Below are 21,687 nucleotides of genomic sequence, written 5' to 3' on the forward strand. Positions count from 1 at the left end.
TACCAAGTAGGTAGACAAAGTTTGTTAACAAAATAGGTGTTGGCAAGATCCAAACCGTTGTTTTATTTTGATTTCAAAATCTGATTTTGAAATGAGTGATATGGATTTTGCCAACTCAAGTTTGTCAACCTTCTTTGTACACATAGCATCGCTCCTTGGAGAAAGCAAATTAAAAGGACATACTGAAGGTACATATTTCAACATGGTTCTGGCAATTTTTGTAGGTCGGACTCAACACGGTAACGAACATGATTATAGAATTATAACAATATTGAAGTCATATCCATCTTGCAGAATGAGTCGTCCAATATTATATATACCAAACATGCCCTTCGTGATTAATTTTTTGAATTAGGACCATTTTGTTGTTGGAACTGTTGATACAAAGCAGCCATCCTGGTATAAGCATCAATAGTCATTGGCTGCAATTTCAGATCAACCACAACTTCTTTAACTCGATACAATGAAAAATGATTACGAGAGAGAAATGTGTGACAAACTTTATTATATATAATTTACCTGTGATTGGCATGCTAGGAATGCCGATAAGGGGTCTGTTGGCATTACCGAAGTTGGTGGCAAACAATCACCGGGATTATCCCACGATGGCACAGGCATGAAGGCTGCCACAGGAGGAGAAAGAACCGGAGGCATTCCGGCACGGCCAGTTGTGTTGATGTCCATGAATCCCATTCCCATAGGAGCCATTCCCATTCCGGCCATTCCCATGGGAGACATCATAGGCATTTGAAGCTGTTGTTGCATTGCCAAAGGCAACATCATAGATGACATGTTCATTCTACTCATTCTACTCATCATCTGAACTTGAGCTTGAAGTTGTTTCAGGTATTCTATCACTTCATCGAGCATCGAGGCTTTATCCGCCTAGACAATATTTAGTACTATGAGATGTTTGTACAATATTCATCGATTCCTATTCAATAAAATATACTAAATGTGCTTGACTCGATCCATTTATGACGATGTCATTGAAACAATTTATCCATCCAAGGGGTCACCAAGCATAAATTGTTTCCCCACCTTGACCAAATTTATGTGGTAACACATATGATTGTCTTTATAACCAACAACTCTCTGTCTTGTTGTCTTGTCTGTATATCAAAATTTATATGGACTGGGATCTTTATTAAAATTACCATGTGAATTCATCAAACTGTATAGGGCCACTTTTCAGAACATTGTGTGCTGCAGCAGCAGTCTATACTTTGAATAATTGAAGCCTACAATTTAATTTATTAAAATTAACCTTTGTTTGATTTGGATTAAAAACAGTTTTTTTAGTAAATTTTAATAAAAGTCGATAAAAATTGCGGACTCCATAAAATATGTAGTTAAAAATGAGTTTGAGAAAAAATAATATTTAAGAAATGGAGGCAAACAGGGACTTAAATTGGTAGGTCATAATATCATTATGTTGCAGTTAAATGAGGGAATATCATAAAGTGCAAATTGCTTAATTAATACTTATGAAGTAAAATATTCATACCTTGCTTGAATTGGGGACCAACTTCTGCAAAGTCTTCATCCTTTGATTAATTTTGTCTCTTCTTTTCTGAGACATCAATAAATTTATTAATGACATGTATGATTTAGATTTTTTAAGGATAAATTTTGTGAAAATGAGTTTTTTTTATTTTAAATACGTGGTTAATAAAAAGGAAAAATTATAAGAATCCGAAATTTAAAAGAATTTTAAAGAATCCATACAAACCGGAGCTAAATATCTGTTACCTATGAACACCATAAAAATTCATCATAAATATTAAAATATGTAGATTAAGAAAGCTGAAACTGTAATATGTGGCGAAATTCTACCATAAAATAAGCAAGTAGATATCTTGATATTTTAAATTGTTATCTCAGAAATCATTATCAGTCCCCTCAAAAAAGCAGAAAAGAATATTTTTGTTTCCTTTATACAGTTTATCAATCTTATTAGTAATAGAATTACATTAGCATATATGCACACAGAATAACGTAAGAAGATTCGTTCCCAAGAATGTTACCGCATTAGATATAACGTTTATTAATCAAAGAGAATTATGAAAAATTCCTACACGTTCAGACTGGTTGTGAGTTGCAGCTGCGCGGCTTCTTTTGGTAGAAACCGAGGATTTTCCGTGTCCTTTCTTCTTCCCCTCCTCATCACCGGCCACAGTCTATAAATTAACAGATAAATCATCAAAACTGGAAAAATTACACACTTTAAATGTATACAATCTAACAATCAAGCACCTGGTAAATGATAAACCTACATATGACAAAAGGGTACAAATTTGTTTTATTGAAGAAATTAAAGCACATGGATAACGGACAAGAACAGATAAGCTTACCCTTGTTATGCTGTGACAAACCGAGTCATGGTCCTCTGCGGTTTTGGAACAATCTTTGGCGGAGCTGGTGTTTTCCGGCGAACCCAACGAAGCTGTGGAGGTGAACCTTGCATCAAGTCCTTTTTGGCAACTGTCAAGTGTGACTTGACGACTCTCTCTCCCACACGTGGCGCTCCCACTCATGCTTTGCTCAGGTCTCGGCCATTTGTGTGAATTATTCATTCCCACACGTGCTATCCTCGAGCCCCTTAAGCCGGTGCCGCTGCAAGATCCCACACCGGTGGAGCATCCGACCACGCACGTGCCAATTCCCGGCACGGATTCCATCACTCGTGTAGCTGAAGTTTCTTGATTGTCATTTCTGCTGATAGTATTAGTGCATGGCACTAGGAAATCGGGGACTGAAGCACCGACGGCGTGATTGGCCAGAGAGTGGTGGTTGTCAATCCATTTCACCAGCTCAGGACCACTGATTCCACCTCCATCCACGGTTGACTTACTGTCCGGGAGGCGTGTGACTTGGTTGACTATTGACTCCAGGGTTCCACCGGCCCGTGGCTTATCCCAAGTGTACTTTGTGGGCGAGGAATTGGTAGTAGCTTTATTAGGCACCCTCGGAGGGCCTAAACCATGCATGGCTAGCTGCCCATTTTCCCACGTTAACTCTGCTACTTCATAGTCCAACCTGCAGTGTAATAAGAACATAAAGAACACAATTCAACTTTGCCATATGTATAATCTCTGGGGGGTGGGGGCGGGAGGGAGAGAGAGAGAGAGAGATTACGAAGGAACTTGAGGGGTCAAGGAATTGAAGTTTGAAGGAGCAGGAAGAGTGAGACTAGGAGTGGTGGGATTCTGATATTCAAGCTCCGAGCTTGGTACACACTGATTCATCTTCAAAGATACACAAGTTTACACAGTTTAGACTTCCATATTTTCTGGGAGAAAATAGTTAAGGTTGTAATGAAAATGAAGAAACAGGAGAAAATCATTTTCTTTGTGTACAATATATATTTGGATGTGGACCATTGAAAATTAAAGGACAAATTGTGATTCGTAGAGATAAGAACAAACTTAAATTGAGAGAGATACAATGCATGAATGTACAAATGTGGTCTCCATGAATAGAAAGGTAGTATATCTAATTGAGGGAGAGAAATTTTGGGTATCTTTTGAAAGAGATTTTGTGGGCGGATCTACTTTAAATACATTATGGAGGTGTTTGATAAGCATTTTTATGTAAAAATGCATTTTAGAATAGTAAATTGATGTAAAATGTATGGTTGAAAAATAAAGAAAAGTTTTTGATTTACGTGTAATATTATTTTAATAAAGAATGTATAGTTGAAAAGAAGAGAAAGAAAAATACATTTTAAAGAAAATGGTTACCAAACGGGCTCTATATATAGTAATTTCAATTTTCAATCATTAGAATTAGATACCGTTACCGAATGTGTACGGGTGTTACGTGTATAGTATCATCAAATTTAAATTAAGTCTTTGTTTTAGTTCTATTTTTGTTAGAAAAATGTATTTTGAAATAATAATTTTTTGGAGAATTTGTAGTTAAATATTAGAAAATATTTCGATTCGCTTGTTAAATTATTTTATAAGAGGATGTATGGTTAGAAATAATTTTGAAAAAATAAAAAGGAATTCTTGAGAAAATGGGACCCAGACAAAGGCTAAGATTACTTTTGATTTCACTCATTTCATTGTGGAACCGAGCTTAAATGAATACTCAAGTTACTTAGGCTCTGTCTAAGTCCCAATTTAGGAAGATATATTTTATATTAGTGATTTATTTGAAAAATGTATAATTAAATGGTAAAAAGAAGTTTTTGATTACATGCACAATTATTTTATTAGGAAAATGTGTGATTGAAAATGAATTTTAAAAAAAAAATTAAAAGAATGAGGTTCAAACAAGGACTTAGTCTAATAAATAGTGCAAAGCAATATGTTCGATCATCGCTCAGACTGAAATGTAGTTATCAAATTCAACTACGACGTCAAGTTAATGACCATTATGGTTTTAAAAAAAAATCTTATTCAGTGGCTTTATTTTCAGGCAATGACTTATCGTGTTAGTAATGAACTTATTATTCAAAGTATTACATACTAAGTGTTTTTTTGGTAGAGATTTTGATAATTGATTTTTTGACCGCTAAAGATAAAGTGTGTCCTACATGTGAGAGAAAAATTAAAAAATGACGCATGAAATAGTGAAATAATAGTCAAAAAATTGATTTTAATTGACTTAAAATCTATACCAAACAATCACTAAGTAAGCACCACTACCTAGTCTTCGAATATAACAATAATCATAAATCGAACAGAATTATAGTTGAGTAATATATAGAGGGAAGCGTTCCTCCTACACATGAATTTGACAAGTATTTTTGACAAATAATCGTATTTAATTGAAGCAGATCCAACGATTAGTAACTCATAGATCTCAAGTGGTTATAACTAACTCTCTCATAATCCTAGTAAAATCAATTAAAGGTCACGATTATTTGTAAAAAATACTTGTCAAATCCATATGTAGGAGGAACGTTCCCCCATATATAGATATCCTAATTCTCGACTGAATTCTAATAACCACTTTACACTGAATTCGGCATCTTTGGCGCACGGTATAAACTATAAACAGAGCGAAATAGGGAATTGCATGATTGAAGAGTTTGTAAGCATATGTAAGTAAGAGAGTCAGATTACTACAACTGTCCAGTCAATTACGCTTGGGGAACCCAAACTTTGGACTGCAAAAATAAGATTGCCATTTGCCAAATTGCTCAAAACGAATTTAATTTTGTATGATTGATCGACGATTAACATTAAGACTTTACGAAAGTGAGCCACAGACTTGCAGACTGTGAAAGTTGATACAAGCAGATGGCTCAAAGTTGCATTTTTGGAAGCACTACTTATAAAAGACACTTTCCTCTTTGAAGAATTAAATCACCGAATAGAACGACGCATCAATCTTTGTGGCATGTAATTTATATTTGTTTGATACGGACGCTTTTTAGGTTGTGGTATAGGGGCATTTTATATTTTTCCTAATATCTTGTAGAATCTCGGGTTAATATGTACAAGAATGATATATTGAGCATCGGTACTTATTTTATGTTAAACACCAGCGACGTATCATATAAATTTATTAGCGGATACATTTATGATGAGCATCAACATTTGAATTAAGTTTGAAATTCACCAATAGATTTATATGACATGTTATCGATACTTAACATAAGATGAGTAGGTGCTCATTGAATTATGGATAAATATATATATGTACCGAATTTGGGTTACCGAATTGGTTACCTACTCTCACATGCACTTGGGCCCCGTGTGCATTTAAAAATTCTGGCGTGTGGGACCCGTCCTCTTTTTGTGAATGTAGGTAAAAAATTCGATAAAAAAAAAGTGGATTTACATCTAGCATGGTAATTGAATTATATACAGTGAATGCAGCATGTATGCTCAAGAGGTTTCATATATATCTTTGTGATATCCTTAAACTTTAAAAGAAGTGAGTTTGATCATTGCCTTTCTTATAAATCTGAAAATAAAGAACATATGTACCTGCTTTTGTATGTGAATCATACATTGCTAATTGATCCAAATAATTAACTAATTAAGCAAATAAAGTCAGATTTATTTTCAGAATTTCATAAGGAAAAGATAAAGCTATTAGGAATGGAAATGATTATGGACATAATTAAATCATTGATGTTAACATTGACTCAAACTACTCATACAATTAAAGTGCTTACTCGGTTTGCTATGATGAATGTAAAATCAGTATAGCCCCATTTGGTATTTATTTTTTTCAAAATGCATTTTTCTCTCTCTTCTTTTCAACCACACATTCTTTATTAAAATAATATTAAACGTAAATCAAAAAAATTTCCTTATTTTTCAACCACACATTTTCCATCTATTTACTATTCAAAAATACATTTTTACATAATAATATCTTCCAAACACCCTCAAGTAAATATGAGAGTCCCAAATCTGAAGAGGAATATGATTATATGAGTAATACTAATGTTTTGAGGTCTATTATATCCCCTGTTTGGTACTCATTTTTGGAGCCAAAAATGCATTTTTTTCGTCACATCAGCACACAATTTTTGACTTCTACACTCTAATGGGGGACCCGCGATATGATGTTTAAAATACATTTTCATCTAAAAAATGTACACCAAACGGACTATAGTAGTAAGCCCAAGTTTGGTAGGGATTAAAATTTGGACTTTAATTTAAATCAAAGTTTACAATTAATTTTAACTACATATTTCATAAAAATCACAACTTTTTAACCATATATTTCATCAACATTTATCAAAATCTATTAAAAAAATCTGATTAAGGCTGCACAAAAGGGAAGAAAGTTAAATAAAGACGTTATAATCTACAAATATTTAGTAAATTAAAAAAAAAAGGCAAATTAAATAAACTTTTCTTGATGTTTATGACAATCACATAGACTCTATTATTTTTTCAAAAACTTCAGAAATCTCCATTCTTAACATAAATTTCTCGTTTTGTCATTCTCTTTTAAGTAATTCTTGTATATTGTTTTTTCTTGATTTTGATTTACCACAAAAAAAAACATATTGCTTTAATTTTAAAAAGTTTTATTTTGTCTATGGAATCATTTATTCTTAATCAATATCGATTTGTCATTTAAAAATGAAATGATGACCTAAAGAGAATCTAATCTTTAAAACTTTAATGCCAATGTCTTTTAGATTTTTAATTAATAGCACTGAAATTTTCTGAACTTAGCATACAATAAATATAAAGAGATAAAAAAAATTTTAAAAATAGAGAAAATACTACCAAATCAAGTAATGTAAAATATTAATAAATTTCACTAGCTTTTTAAAATTATTCTTAAATGTTCGTTATTTGAAAAATAAAATTATATTAAAATAATTGTATGAAATTTATAACAATATTTTATAGTGGTATTTTTTTTTTCTAAAATGATTTCATCTAAATAAAAAGTAATATATATATATATATATATATATATATATCGTGGTTAAGCATGAATAATTATATTCCTACCATATTTTTATTTTTTCGCGTTAAATATCCTCAATGTTTGTTAATCGTCGCACTTTTGTTGGCTTGCTTTGAAATGAATGACAAATATGTCTATCGAACTTTTGTATTTTTTTTATAAATATAAAGGGTAAATAAATCTTTTTATGCTCTCCTGACGAATTTTTTGGATGAAAATCGTCATTATTGAGAGATGTGATAACTAATGAAGATTGACGACAAGAATACAACCAAAAAAATGGTTTTAGAACGTAAGTGTCGATATGCTGGGGTGTTGTAATATAGTGATGTTAATGCAACCGAATTATCACATGCCGTATGTGTAATTTAAACACCAATTTTAAGCATACCGTATATGGCACTTACCGTATTTGCAAGTAGCTTATCGTATTTGCAGCTTACCGTATTTGCATTATACCGTATTTGCAGCTTATAGTATTTGCAGCATACCGTATTTGCAGGCAACTTACCATATTTGCACCTTACTGTATTTGCAGCTTACCATATATGTTGTCTATTGTATTTGCAGAAAACTCACAGTATATGGTAGCAAAGTTCACCGTATTTGCACAGAATTTGCATAAAGTGTTTTTATTCATACACTAACTGAAATAACACAAATTTTTGCATTTACAAGTAGAAATACTGTATATCGATATATGTGAAATCTATTTTCACACATATAACGAATTAGGAAAAAATAATTTATTTTATTTATATATTTCTAACATAAATTTAACAAATAACATATGAGTCAAGTATGTTGCAAACATGTAAATCGCTAAATAAATAAATCTGCAAAGATAAAATGCAAAACTAGATAAAGAGCAGATAAATTTTCAACCCGAGACCTGCGCGAGCACAGTTTCTTTAAAACAGATTCGTCCCCTTACTGTAAGTGCTTGAGATTTAATCTGAGTGTCTGTTTTCCAGGATACAATGGCAAAACCCGTATAATCTGAGCACCACAGAAACTACTTCAGCGAATTAATACAGTGTCTGAACAATATCACAACGATCTTACTGGACAGATATGTGTATGCAAGAAATCAAGATCTTACTGGACAAAGACACGAACAGAAATTGCAGCGGACGTTTTCTGAATAGTGAGGAAGAAAACATTTTTCTTTTTCATCTGTCTAAATTGCTGAAAACTTGAGATTTAATATAACATAAATCTGTCATTAACTCTATGACAATTAACATTGGAGTCACTTCAATTTTTGGGAGTTTTGGAAGTTTCAAAAACTCAAAAGTCAGGTTGAGAAAGCAAGAAAAAAAATTGCAAAACATGGGCTCTCCGAATGTGCCAATTTTTGCTTCATTCGGTCCAACATTCGTATACGCAAGTCGCGCCCGCACACAAGTTCAAGATCCGAAGGCTATTTCGGTCCAAGATTTGCACCCCCCCTGTGCGTGCACGTGGAGAGAGCCTTTATGTCACACATGATTACACCCTTTCAATGTGCAACCATATTTAAAGTGGTTATTATTTTCTTCATTTTCTTATGTGGGACAAAAGTTATTTTCCCACATAAAATCATCTTCTAATAGTCAACTTTGAGCTCCAATTTCTCATTCACTCGAACTTCATTTTTGGCAAGTAAATATATGATTCTGATGCTCTTACAGAGGAAAACACGGATCAACTTTGATCTTCCAAATTGGACCAATGGGTCCCACCGAAAATCTTGCCAAAAGTAAGTAATTTACTCATTTTTTCCTACAATCCTCCACATGAATGAAAATTGGGAAAGACATGAGATCGTGAGACACGAGACTTGGTGACTGTGAGACACAAGACTAGGCGATAAAGTTCAACGGCTGAAGCCTGCATAGGATAGGTAGGTATCACCCTTTGAACCTTCCCTTGTGAAAGTATATTTATTTTACTAGCTGACCAGTAGAAATGTTGTCCTTGCATTGTTCTGCGATTTATGTAAACGATGATATACTCCACACATGATTCTTCCTAACACAATTCAGTTCTCATTATTATGTTCGTTTTGGCCATGAACATATGCCTGGTTCTGTGAGAGTTCTTAAGAATTGAGCCACACACAATTCTCTTAAAAGCGACCCCACTTCTCTCTCACACAGGTGATTTCTTATTACAAGTAACCCGCATTACTTGGCTCGAACTTCGACACATAAGAATCATTAAAAGTCTATTGCTTATCCTTTATCCTTACGGATATCATTGTTAGATCATAGGAATGGACAGGAGGAAACACCTCCACAGTGATTTTATTAAGCCTTTAAAATTAGGTTGTCCTTTTAAACCTAAATCTTGGGATCTCCAGTCAACTAGGTTGGGTTTTCTTTGTAATGACTTATTCATTCAAGAGCTTAAGTCTCATTTCTTTCGATGACTTCCCAACTAACTCTCTATTTAACCCTTTAGTTAGCGGATTCGCAATGTTATCTTTGACCTTACGTAGTCAATAGTGGTAACTTTAGTTGAGAGTAGTTGTCTTACGGTATTGTATTTACGACGTATATGTCTAGACCTATCATCGTACATGTTACTTTGTGCCCTTCCTATTGCTGATTGGCTGTCACAATATATGCAAATTGCTGGCACAGATTTTGACCATCTTGAAATATCCTCTAAGAAGTGCAACCATTCGGTCTTTTCACCACATTTATCTAGAGCTATAAACTCAGATTCCATCTAGATCTGGTTATAACTATTTATTTAGAGGATTTCCACGATATGACAGCACCTCCCAATGTAAACACAAATCCACTGGCGGATTTTGAGTCTTTTATATCAGATATCCAATTAGCATCACTGTATCCTTCAGTGACAGCTGGATATCTGGTATAATGCAGTCCATAGTCACGAGTATATTTTAAGTACTTTAATACTCTTACTATTCATTTCCAGTGATTAGCTCCTGGATTACTCGTGTATCTACTCAATTTACTGACTGTGCAGGCTATATCTGGTTTTGTACAACTCATCAAATATATTAGACTTTCAATAATTATCGAGTATTCTACTTGAGAGACACTTTCACCTTTATTTTTAGAAAGATTTTGACTCGTATCTATCGACGTTCTAGCAAAGCCAGTATCATCCTTATTGAATTTTTTCAAAATTTGTCCACATAATGTGACTAACCTAGAACAAGCTCATCTGATGTTCTTGAGATTTTGACTCCAAGAATGACATCAGCTAAACTCATATCTTTCCTGTCAAATCTCGAATTCAACATATTTTTAGTGGATTCAATCATCTTATTGTCACTACCAATAATAAGCATGTCGTTAACGTAATGACATAACCATTTTTAGTGTCTTTGACGTAAACACATTTGTCACACTTATTAATTTTAAATCCACTCTCTATCATGACATTATCAAAATTTTCATGTCATTGTTTTGGTACTTGTTTCAAGCTATATAGTGACTTTACCAATTTACAAACTTTCTTTTTCTGCCATAGTGACGAAAACCCCTCGAGTTGTTTCATATAAATTTCTTCTTCTAAATCTCCATTTAGGAAGGTAGTTTTAACATCCATTTGATGTACTTTAAGATTTCGCAAAGCAGTAATCGTAAGTATCAACCTAATAATTGTTATTCTCGTCACTGGAGAATACGTATCAAAGTAATCAAGGCATTCCCTTTGTTTGTAACATTTTATTACTAATCTGGCCTTGTACTTTTCGATAGTTCCATCTGCTCTCATTTTCCTTTTGAAAATCCATTTATAGCTTAGTGGTTTGCTTCCAGAAAGAAAATTCACTAACTCCCATATATGGTTTTACAGTATGAAATCTATCTCACTTTTAATGGCCTCCTTCCATTGAGGTCCCTCTGAGAAATTCACAGCCTCTTGATAATTTTGAGGTTAACTTTCTAGCATATAGGTAAGAAAATCAGGACCATACGATTTTTCTGTCCTTTCCTGTTTGCTATGTCTAACCCCAGTCTTATCTTCTAATTCTTCATCATGACTATTTTCAGTCATAGTATCATATGTTCGTTTGGAAAAGCTTGCTTCCTCTTTGGACTTGTACGAAAATGCATGTTCAAAGAATGAAACATTTCTTGATTCTAATATCGTGTTTTCGTGTATGTCAGAGATTTTAGAATTATACACAAGAAACCAATAAGCACTACTATTGTGTGCATACCCAATAAAGATGCAATCTATTGTCTTTGGCCCTATCCTTACATTTTTTGGTGTTGGAACGACCACATTAGCAAGACACCCCCGCACTCGTATGTATTTATAGGAAGATTTTCTTCCTTTCCATAACTAATAAGGGGTCTTTTCCATTTTCTTTCGGGGTACCTTATTTAAAAGATAATTTGATGATAACACAGCTTCTCCCCACATGTTTTTAGGTAATCCAGAACTTACTAGCATTGCATTCATCATTTTCTTTAAAGTGCGATTTTTCCGTTTAACAACACCATTTTGTTGCGGTGATAACACAGCTTCTCACCGTATTTACACAAAATTTGCATAAAGTGTTTTTATTCATACACTAACTAAAATAACACAAATTTTTGCATTTATAAGTAGAAATACCGTATATGTGAAATCTATTTTCACACATATAATGAATTAGGAAAAAAACAGTTTTTTTTATTTAACTATTTCTAACATAAATTTAACAAACAATATATGAGTCAAGTATGTTGCAAACGTGTAAATCGTTAAATAAATAAATCTGTAAGAATAAAATGCAAACTAAATAAATAGCAGATAAATTTTCAACCCGAGGCCTGTGCGAACACAATTTCCTTAAAACAGATTCGCCCCCTCACCGTAAGTGCTTGAGATTTAATCTGAACGTCTGTTTCCCAAAATATAACGGCAAAACCCGTAGAATCTGAGCACCACAGAAACTATTCCGACGAACTAATACAGTGTCTAAACAATATCACAACGACCTTACTAGACAGATATGTGTATGCAAGAAATCAAGACTTTATTGGACAAAGACACAGACACAGACAAAAATTGTAGGGGCCAATTTTTACTTCATTCGGTCCGATATTCGTGTATGCAGGTCGCGCTCGCACACAAGTTCAAGGTTCGAAAGCTATTTCGGTCCGAGATTTGCACCCCTCTGTGCGAGTACGTGGAGAGAGCTTCTATGCTGCACATGATTACACCCTTCCAATGTGCAACCATATTTAAAATGGTTCTTGCTTTCTTCCTTTTCCTATGTGGGAGAAGCTATTTTTCCACATAAAACCATCTTCCAATGGTCAACTTTGAACTCCAATTTCTCATTCACCCGAGTTTCATTTTTGTCATGTAAATATATGATTTTGATACTCTAACGTAAGAGAAGACGGATCAACTTTGATCTTCCAATTGGACCAACGGGTCCCACCGAAAATCTTGCCTAAAGTCAGTCATTTACTCATTTTTTCCAACATGGGGGACAAATGGCGGATTCAGGGTTATAGATCATCTAGGGCAATCGTTTACCATTGACTAAAACGTAAAAATCATATAAATATTAACAACTCATATGCTCGACTAGACGTAGTAGTGGGAATAGATGCAACACTAAAAGAATGAAGTTGGGACTTTCTTTTCAGTTAGATTTATCTCTAATTTCTAAAGAAATCCACATGTAGACAAAGGTGTTCTTGTCAAATCCTGAACACAAAAAAGTATGGAAGAATAGAAACTAAAAGCCATGAATCCTGTAATTTAGTAAGTAGACCAACATTCCTATAGAGTAAAACTGAAGCTTGTGGTACCCTTAAATGTAACGTCCCGAGATTTTTTGTCATCTTCATTATTTTATTCTTTTATAAAAATAGACTCCAGGTGTTACGAACATCTTTTTTGTCTAATTTAAACGGAAATATCACTTTTATTAAGAGTGTGTTTGATTACATTTATTTTTCATGAAAAATATCAATTTTTCATCCAAATTCCTACTTGGAATGTTTGATTGTTATTTTTTTCCATGAAAAATATTTTTCAACTTTTAAAAATATGCCTAATTTTCCTTATTTTTAAGGAAAACATTTTTCTTAGGTAGAGGTGGTTTTTATTTTTCACAAAAGATGGAAAACATTTTCTTTTCTAGGTGATATTTTTCATACCAATCAAACACACTCTAAGTGCTGAAAATGCACAAAATAGCTATTAAACAATGTGCACAAAATTCAATATGAAAATGTTCTTCAAATAAAAGTTTGACAATTATATTTTTTGGAAACATTACTTGACGACCCCATATATAAGCATCACTCGGTCAATCTTCCACACATCCAAACAACTCTTTCTTATCTGAAAAGTATGTAAGAGTGAGTATTTTGAAAACACTTAGTAAGAATACGTACACATTCTTATTCACATGATATAAAGTATAAAACTAACATAACATACCAACATTTCTTAAATTTAGAGCTCAAGGAATTTCTTAAGAGTCCTCACATCTCGTAAGATTTAACATCTTTGACCAAATGGTCAATTCTGTAGGATTTAACATTTTTGACCTAATGGTCCATCCCGAAGGATTTAACATAGAGTTTGACCAGAAGGCCTCCTAGCATTTTATGCCAAAAATTATACAAACATCAAGGAATAAGAACTTACCATTTTGCACGGTGTATTCTTACATCAATTGACACCCAAAATTCTGAAAAAGTTGTTTGAAATGATAATGTGGAAGTGAATAGAGTGCGCGTGTTAAAATAAAAATGAACTTATAAAATTTCTAATACAAAACACTCTTGTCTTACACCCTTTATAAATCACTAGTACGTAACCTTCAAGAAATTTCAAAAGGTTGGTGACATAATTCAAAATCAATGAATTTCAAGTTATTTAAGACATAATTAGATTAATTATTTTGGTAATTACGTTTAATATCTCTTCAAATTCTTACATGGAAGTTTCGTCCCTTTTTTCTTTGTTATTATTATTATTAAAGGTTAGCACTTTTCTTTTCATTAGAATAACTCGAATATGACTAACTCAAAATTATTTTTTCTTGAGCCCAAATTAAATTATTTAATACGAGCTACAAAATGAGTATTGTATTTGATATTTTCGTCACCGTCTAAAAATGCTTAAATATTCAATCTAAATAGTTTACGATAAATTCTAAAAGTACTCGAAAGCCAGGTAAATCTTTTATGCGAATAAGTGGGTTAAGCTTATCTTTTTACATTTGAACTTAGTGTGATGACAAGACTAGACATGGATCATTCAATTTGCTAAATGACCAATATTAAGCTTAGGTCCATATGAACAATAGTAAAAAAAATTCGGGGTGTTACATTAAAAACCAAATTTCAAGATTGAAAACTCAAAATATACCTAAAAAACATTATTACTGCTAATGGATTTGAATCTATTCTCAAAATTTTATTACAAATCACAAAACTATTCAAACATATGTCTCTGTTTGGTTCCCATTCTTCACTTATTAAAATGAAAAAAATGATCGTTATCCATCGTATCAAACCATCAAATTTGAATTTCTATCTCTCGTGTGAAATTCGTTACGACTATATTTTTCATTCTCATTATTTCAAAAGAGATAAACAAACGGAGCATAACTGGTAGCAATCATTGCCAGAATTAAAAGTTGAGACAAGAAAAGTATCTTACAATGACACTGAATCCAATAACATTTGTAAAAGAAGTAGCAATTGAAGCGCTAGATATATCAAGTTACTCAATATGTCCCAACATAGTCACAGCAGCATGTACTAAGAAAGTGTCGCCACTTTCACTGGAAATGCAATGTTATTCACCTGATTCAGTTCTCTTGCAGGCGGGCCCCATTTACTGACCATAGAGATAGGGTTTGCACTGCCTGTTTCGTCTGGAATTGCAATTGAATTTTGGGATGCGATTACTTATTCAAAACATACTATTCCCATTTAAGATATTTATATTGGGCCTTTTTTTAAAATAAAAACGAGAGGCCCAATTCGAAAAAGCCCCCAATTACTCTCACCTTCAACCTCTTGTCCTCCGTCCTCTGCACCTACGTGAGTGTGACCTCATCTTCAAGTTTTCTGTAGGGACTTCAACAAATCTAGCATGCGAGGTCGTGCCCCCTAGTCGGGTGCTGGATTCGTCACTATGGAGACCTTTCACATAATTAAAAAGCGGTGCAACAATAAAAAAACTGCAATGACAATATAACTACTCTCGTATAAATTTGACACAGTTGTTGCATATAAAGCTTTTAGATGTATAGATTTAGATAGTAAAACTTTTATTTAAAAAATTATTGATTATTTGATTGTGAATTCAAAAAGTTTTCTGAATGTTATATTGACTATTTGACAGCATGACTATACAAATACTTTCTATAAAAAAGTTATTTATATAGTTGAGTCAAAAAATAGATAGGGGTTTCTAAATATTTATTTTGCTAATTTTAAAGTTTCACTGAAAGTAAAGCTCTTGATTGAGCCCCTTTTTTTTGAAAAAATATATTCTGAAATATTGTTTTGATATAATTCTAACTACACATTTTTCAATAAAATAATATTACAGGAAAATCTAGAACTTTTTCTTATTTTTTTAACCACACATTTCACATCATTACACTATTCAAAAATGTATTTTTATGAAAATAATGTGGTTCAAACAAGGCTCAATCTCTCATTAGAAAAAGTTATTATTTAAAAATTATGTATTTAAAAGAAATTTCTTTAATCTTTTCACATCCTATTATGTGACTTTAAAATATTGAATACATATTTGATATACTAAATTTAACATACGCAAACATTTTTATGTTTATCTTTCATGTAATTGTATGTAGTCGTACGATTTATATTTTTGAGAAAATAATTGTGAAGCTATGGTCTATAAAGATGCTTGAGCAGCATATAATTGGATGTGAGTTTCATGTCTTATTTAGTAAATAAAATTGTCTAACGTTAGTCTTAAAAGATTAATTAAAAAAAATTGCAATTTTTAACTTTTCAAAAATAAGCATTATTCTATGAGTAATCCTATTTTGGACATAATGGTGGAGATAGTTGTGCGCATAATAATGACATGGAAGATAGAGCAAAAATAAAAAATAAAAAAAAAAGGAAAAAAAAAAGGAGAAAAGATTAATTAAAAAAAATTGCAATTTTTAACTTTTCAAAATAAGCATTATTCTATGAGTAATCCTATTTGGACATAATGGTGTAGATAATTGTGAGCATAATACGATCAGAGAAGAAATTGACGGTTAGCATAAGGAAAAGGGATAATTGCAGCAAAACCCTCAAACCTTTAAAATATTAGCAGCTTTTTTTCAAACCTTTGATTTGTTTCAACCGTCAACCCTAATCTTTCCAAACATTGCAAGTGAAACCCTTTTGGATGGTTTTCATCCACAATTCCGTCAGTTGACCAAAAATTTAACCTTGACCACATTTTTAATATTTACAAGGGGCAAAAGAGTAATTTTCCATTTATTCTACTAAAAATAATTAATTAAAAAAATAAGAAATAAAAAACAAAAAAACACATACACTCATCTTCTTTCACCAACCCCCACCCCACCTCAACCCAAAATCAACCCTGCCAACGCCACCTCCACCTGCTATTGGCCACCATCATCCAACTCATCACAATCGCCACCCAACAAGCCATTTCTCTCAAATTTTTTGACAAAACTAACATAAAACCAATTTCGCTATATCACGTCAATCTCATATCTGAAAACAATACAAATTGCCAAAGACTCCATTCATTTCCCCAAGAAATCCATCTTATTTACTCGTTTACCACAGTTTTTATTCTGCAATTACCTCACGATTCAGCCCCATTTTCCAAATATCCTATTAACAGTAGGCAATGAGCTAAAATCATATATAAATATTATATAAAAATAAATTCCATAATCTTTGTTTTAAAATTGTGGATTTTTCATGGTAGTAAATGATGTATGCACATTGATCCATTCAATAAGTTAAGTCATCTCCAAACTCAACACCAATTTGATGAAAAAGGTCATTTTGGTGTGAAATTTGACATCCAACCCAACATCAAATATTGACATCAAATTTGTATAATGAACATTAAATGTGGTGCAACACTGTTCATTTATTACTAAACGAGTTAACTTAATTTATATTTGTTTTAATTTGATTAGGTTCAATGTTTTTTTTATTCATTAATAAATGCAATAATTTAATTAATTAAACATAATCTTTAAATTAGCAATTTTAATAGTATTAAAATTTGTAATTAATAATATTTGAAGAAAATTAATTGTCGAGAATTAAAAAATAAAGAAATCATGTTCATCTGGTGTAATGAGTTAAATATGAATAAATAAGATGGGTTTAGAGTGAAATGGGTTGGAGATGTTTTAGGTCACAATTTCTTTCTTTAATAATGTTTATGGACTTAGGAAATGTGATTAAATTGAAATAAAAGTACAAATTAAGTGATCATTTTTGAAAGAAATTAAAAGAGTAACTAACATGAAAAAATCGTGTAAGATGGGTGGGCTGTGGTGAAATATTTTCCAAAAAGAAATAGAGAATTGTTGAAAAATCTATCTACCAAATAAAAGAATAAATAAATAAAACAGTGAAAAATCCATTTCTTCCATTGAACTCACAAAAGTTATTATTAACTTCTGTATGTGCATTCATTTTAGAGAGAGAAACAGTCAATAGAAATGTTTGCTGCTATCAGTTTCCAGAGAGAGAATATTCGGCGATGCGGCTGAAGATCGGAGACTCCGAAACCCTAACCCTAGCTCAAACGTATGCCGTCTCCACCCGACAGGAGCCCGGATTCAAACCTGGACCGGAAGAAAACGCCGGCTGTAAAAAAGAACCGGCGTTCAAGCTGGTCCGGCCCATGGTTGTCCTCTAATGAGGCCTTGAAGAATGTAGTCCTCAAAATGCGCCTCCAGTCTCTTTCAAACTCCTCCTCCACTACCCCTCCTTCCGAGTCCGAACCCGAACCCGAGTCCGACCCGTTTAATTCTCGACCGATTAGCCATGGGAACGCCGCACCTGATTACTCATCTATGCTTTCTGATAAGTTATTATTGAAAATCCTCTCAAAAATATCTGACAAGAAACAGCATATTTCGAATTCATTGGTGTGCAAGAGGTGGTGTATGCTAAGTGGAAAATTGATTAATTCTATCAAGTTGTTGGATTGGGAGTTTTTGGAATCGGGTAGGCTTAGTTTTCGGTTTCCTAATTTAGTTGATGTTAATATTGTGCCCTCTTGTATTAAATCTGAACGGAATTCCGGGATTTTGTTGAGTAACAGATTATGTTCCGTTTATTTGGACTCGGAGGTTGGGGAAAATGAGGGGTTTCTGGTTAAGAAAGGGGACGTTTTAGGCTCTGATGTAGTTGACAGAGGGGTGAGGATATTGGCGGAGGGGTGTGGAAACTTGAGGAAAGTGGTTTTGATGAATGTGAGTGAGGAGGGGTTGCGTATTTTAGCAGATGAATGCGAGTTGCTGCAGGAAATGGAATTGCTCTGTTGTGGAGATTCATCTTTAAAGGGAATTTTCAAGTGTCAGAATTTGCAGATGCTGAAATTGGTTTCACATCTTGATGGGATATATGATTCAGTGGTGTCAGACATAGGGATGACAATTTTGGCACAGGGGTGTAGGCGATTATTGAGGCTCGAGTTAGTTGGATGCGAAGGGAGTTATGACGGGATTAAAGCAATAGGTCACTGTTGCCAGATGTTAGAGGAGTTAGTGCTTTGCGATCATAGTATGGATGGTGGATGGTTGTCGGCTTTGTCATATTGCGGGAACCTGAAGACTTTGAGGATTCAGTCTTGCAAGAGTATTGATTCAAATCCGGGGCCAGATGAGTATTTGGGTTATTGTCCAACTCTGGAAGAGTTGCATGTGCAACAATGTCAGATGCGGGAAAAACTGGGCGTAAGAGCGTTGTTTCTAGTGTGTCGGACTGTTAGGAATATAGTTTTTGAGGATTGTTGGGGATTGGACAACAGTATATTTAATGCTGCAAGTATTTGCAGGTATGGTATAATGGTAATGCTTTTTTGTATGATCGTTTTTATAGAAATTGAACTGCATTCAACTGTCTTCTGATTTACAATTCTATGAATGCTTAATAATGTAGAAATAGTTAAAGATATACCTATTAAGCGTTGTTGATGTCCAACAGGTGTTTGAGCCCTTCGGTTGAACCTGTCGCCGTATATAAAAGTCTGCATACCAATCTCGTGTCATTTAACATTACAAGCTATTGCGATTTTAATTGCTGTACTGGGAACGATTTTAATTCTTAGTAAGATAATGTGTTTAATTGGACTGCCTGGCTAAAATTGCTCAGAAATATATGTTGTTATTTTTTGGAGAACGTTTGTGTTTGTGTTTAAGCACACCGAAACATGCTCTTAGAATTGTATGCCATTCCTCTATGGCTGAATGTTTCATCATGATTGTATTAACTTCTAGAACTTCAATGTAAATGTAAATATATACACGCAAATCATTGTTGTTACAATGCTAGCATGTTTCTATGTGGAAAAGTGAGAAATGAATTTATTGTTTTAAAAATAGAAAGATGGAATAAATAATTGCTAATTGAATTGTTTGTGCTACTGGAAACGAGCCTTCCAATTCTGGAACTGAAATTTTGATGGATGCTAATTTTACATTGTAGGAGTGTAACATATCTCTCGCTGGAAGGATGCTCATTACTGACAATGGAAGGATTAGAATCAGTAATTCCTTTTTGGAAAAAGCTTGATAGGCTTAGAGTAGTTGCATGTAACAATATAAAGGACAGTGAAATAACACCAGAATTAGCGACTTTATTCTCTGTTCTCAAAGAGTTGAAATGGCGACCAGATTCCAGGTCTCTAATGGAAGCAGGGCTTGCAGGGACAGGAGTGGGACAAAAAGGTGGTAGATCATTGAGGAAGTGACAGTTTTAGGCACTAATACATACGGAGAAACTGCAGGCTGAATAAATGCCAAGCTATTTCAAATGTCAACTGTAAAGGGTGTCTGCATGATGAACTAACAGCCTCAAGACAGTATTTTGGACCTCATGTTGATTAAGAGTGAGCGAATACCTTTTAATTTTGAGCTTCACAGGGGAGCTAATCATTCTAGGTTATCAGATTTTCTCTCAAAATAATTGTGGTTAGCCTTTTTTTCCCAAGAATAGAATCGACTCATTCAATGTGTTTAATTAGATTCAGCTGTTTCTCCTGTTATCCATAAAGTTAAGGAACTATTCTTGTAGCAAAAGTTGTACTTGTGTTGAGTTTCTAGGAATAAAATAAAAAAATCTATGCTTCTCTTAATTTCTTTCTTTCTACATATAATGAACCTATACTTGTGCTTCACAGTACTCATTCTATTCGAGTACAAATTTCCTTCCAGACAATAGACATTTACGGTTTACAAATTTCCTTCCAGACAATAGACATTTACGGTTGAGTTTGATTTGCATGTAGCATCTTCAGTACTTGCTTCTGCAGAAAGTTAACTGGTTTCGTGGATTGACCGCATTGTGCTCCCTTTTGGTGGTTGCCATTCTATTTTTCCTCTTTTGTTCAGGCGTGCATCCATGGATCTCTATCCACATATTTCTGAAAATGGTAAGAGGTCATTATGTAGTTACTGAGTCAAGGATTAAAGTTATGCATGATTGAAATCAACCCAAGTAAAACTGAAGTCAGTCCAGTCAATGCTTTTGCTTGTATGTATTTATGTCAAAATTGAAATCGTGCAACTGAAGTACAAATATAATTCTTTCAGTATTTTGAAGAAAATTAATAAATGCTTTTGTTTCTGCTTAAATTTCATTTTGGCTAGCAATCTGGTCATGATGTTTCCTCATACTGGGCTACTTTACACTGAACTATTGATTGAACTTGAAGATTTTTGCTGTTTATGATAATCAACTGCTTATTCTTTTCTGATAATTGTTAATATGTTGCCATATGGCATAAGAAAAATGAAAGCAGATCTTTTCTTACAATCATAACACGTGTTCACCAAGGTAAGCCTTGTAGATAATGCCGATATGTTGTACTACAGATGAAGCCCGTTTGAAGACCTCTCCAGGCAAGTATTGGTATTTGGTACCTTGTTTATACTATGCTCAAATGTTCATAGGAGCTTGATTTGGATGATTTTGACCTGACCACAAACTTGTATGTACTAACATAGGCCGTTACTATTTCCATTCAAATTACTTGTGAACCTCTTATTGAGCGACTATGACATATTTAGTGTTATTTTTCATTTGATGCACACATGCTCTCGAGCTT

At 33.3% G+C, this 21,687-nt stretch overlaps 2 protein-coding genes across 3 annotated transcripts; one reads left to right on the forward strand and one right to left on the reverse strand.

Annotated features, from left to right (window-relative positions):
• Positions 1–155: 155 nt before the first annotated feature.
• Positions 156–3,508, reverse strand: LOC111410858 (transcription factor UNE10-like). The gene is made up of 6 exons (XM_023041433.1): positions 3,139–3,508; positions 2,355–3,039; positions 2,079–2,180; positions 1,508–1,573; positions 520–885; positions 156–422 (listed from the first exon to the last, which is right to left on the reverse strand). Exons 1-6 carry the CDS (start codon positions 3,246–3,248, stop codon positions 339–341), a joined length of 1,413 nt encoding a protein of 470 aa, XP_022897201.1. The 5' UTR covers positions 3,249–3,508; the 3' UTR covers positions 156–338.
• A 14,496-nt stretch (positions 3,509–18,004) lies between these two features.
• On the forward strand, positions 18,005–20,715 carry LOC111410859 (F-box protein At5g07670-like). Of its 2 annotated transcripts, none has more exons than XM_023041435.1 (2): positions 18,005–19,429; positions 20,067–20,186. In XM_023041435.1, exons 1-2 carry the CDS (start codon positions 18,164–18,166, stop codon positions 20,151–20,153), a joined length of 1,353 nt encoding a protein of 450 aa, XP_022897203.1. In that variant the 5' UTR covers positions 18,005–18,163; the 3' UTR covers positions 20,154–20,186. The 2 variants fall into 2 exon arrangements, with proteins under 2 accessions (XP_022897203.1, XP_022897202.1); XM_023041434.1 differs by having other exon boundaries at positions 18,011–19,416; positions 20,067–20,715.
• Positions 20,716–21,687: the final 972 nt, after the last annotated feature.

Source organism: Olea europaea, chromosome 15, assembly GCF_002742605.1.
Source record: "Olea europaea var. sylvestris chromosome 15, O_europaea_v1, whole genome shotgun sequence".
In the NCBI taxonomy this organism is placed as follows: domain Eukaryota; kingdom Viridiplantae; phylum Streptophyta; class Magnoliopsida; order Lamiales; family Oleaceae; genus Olea; species Olea europaea.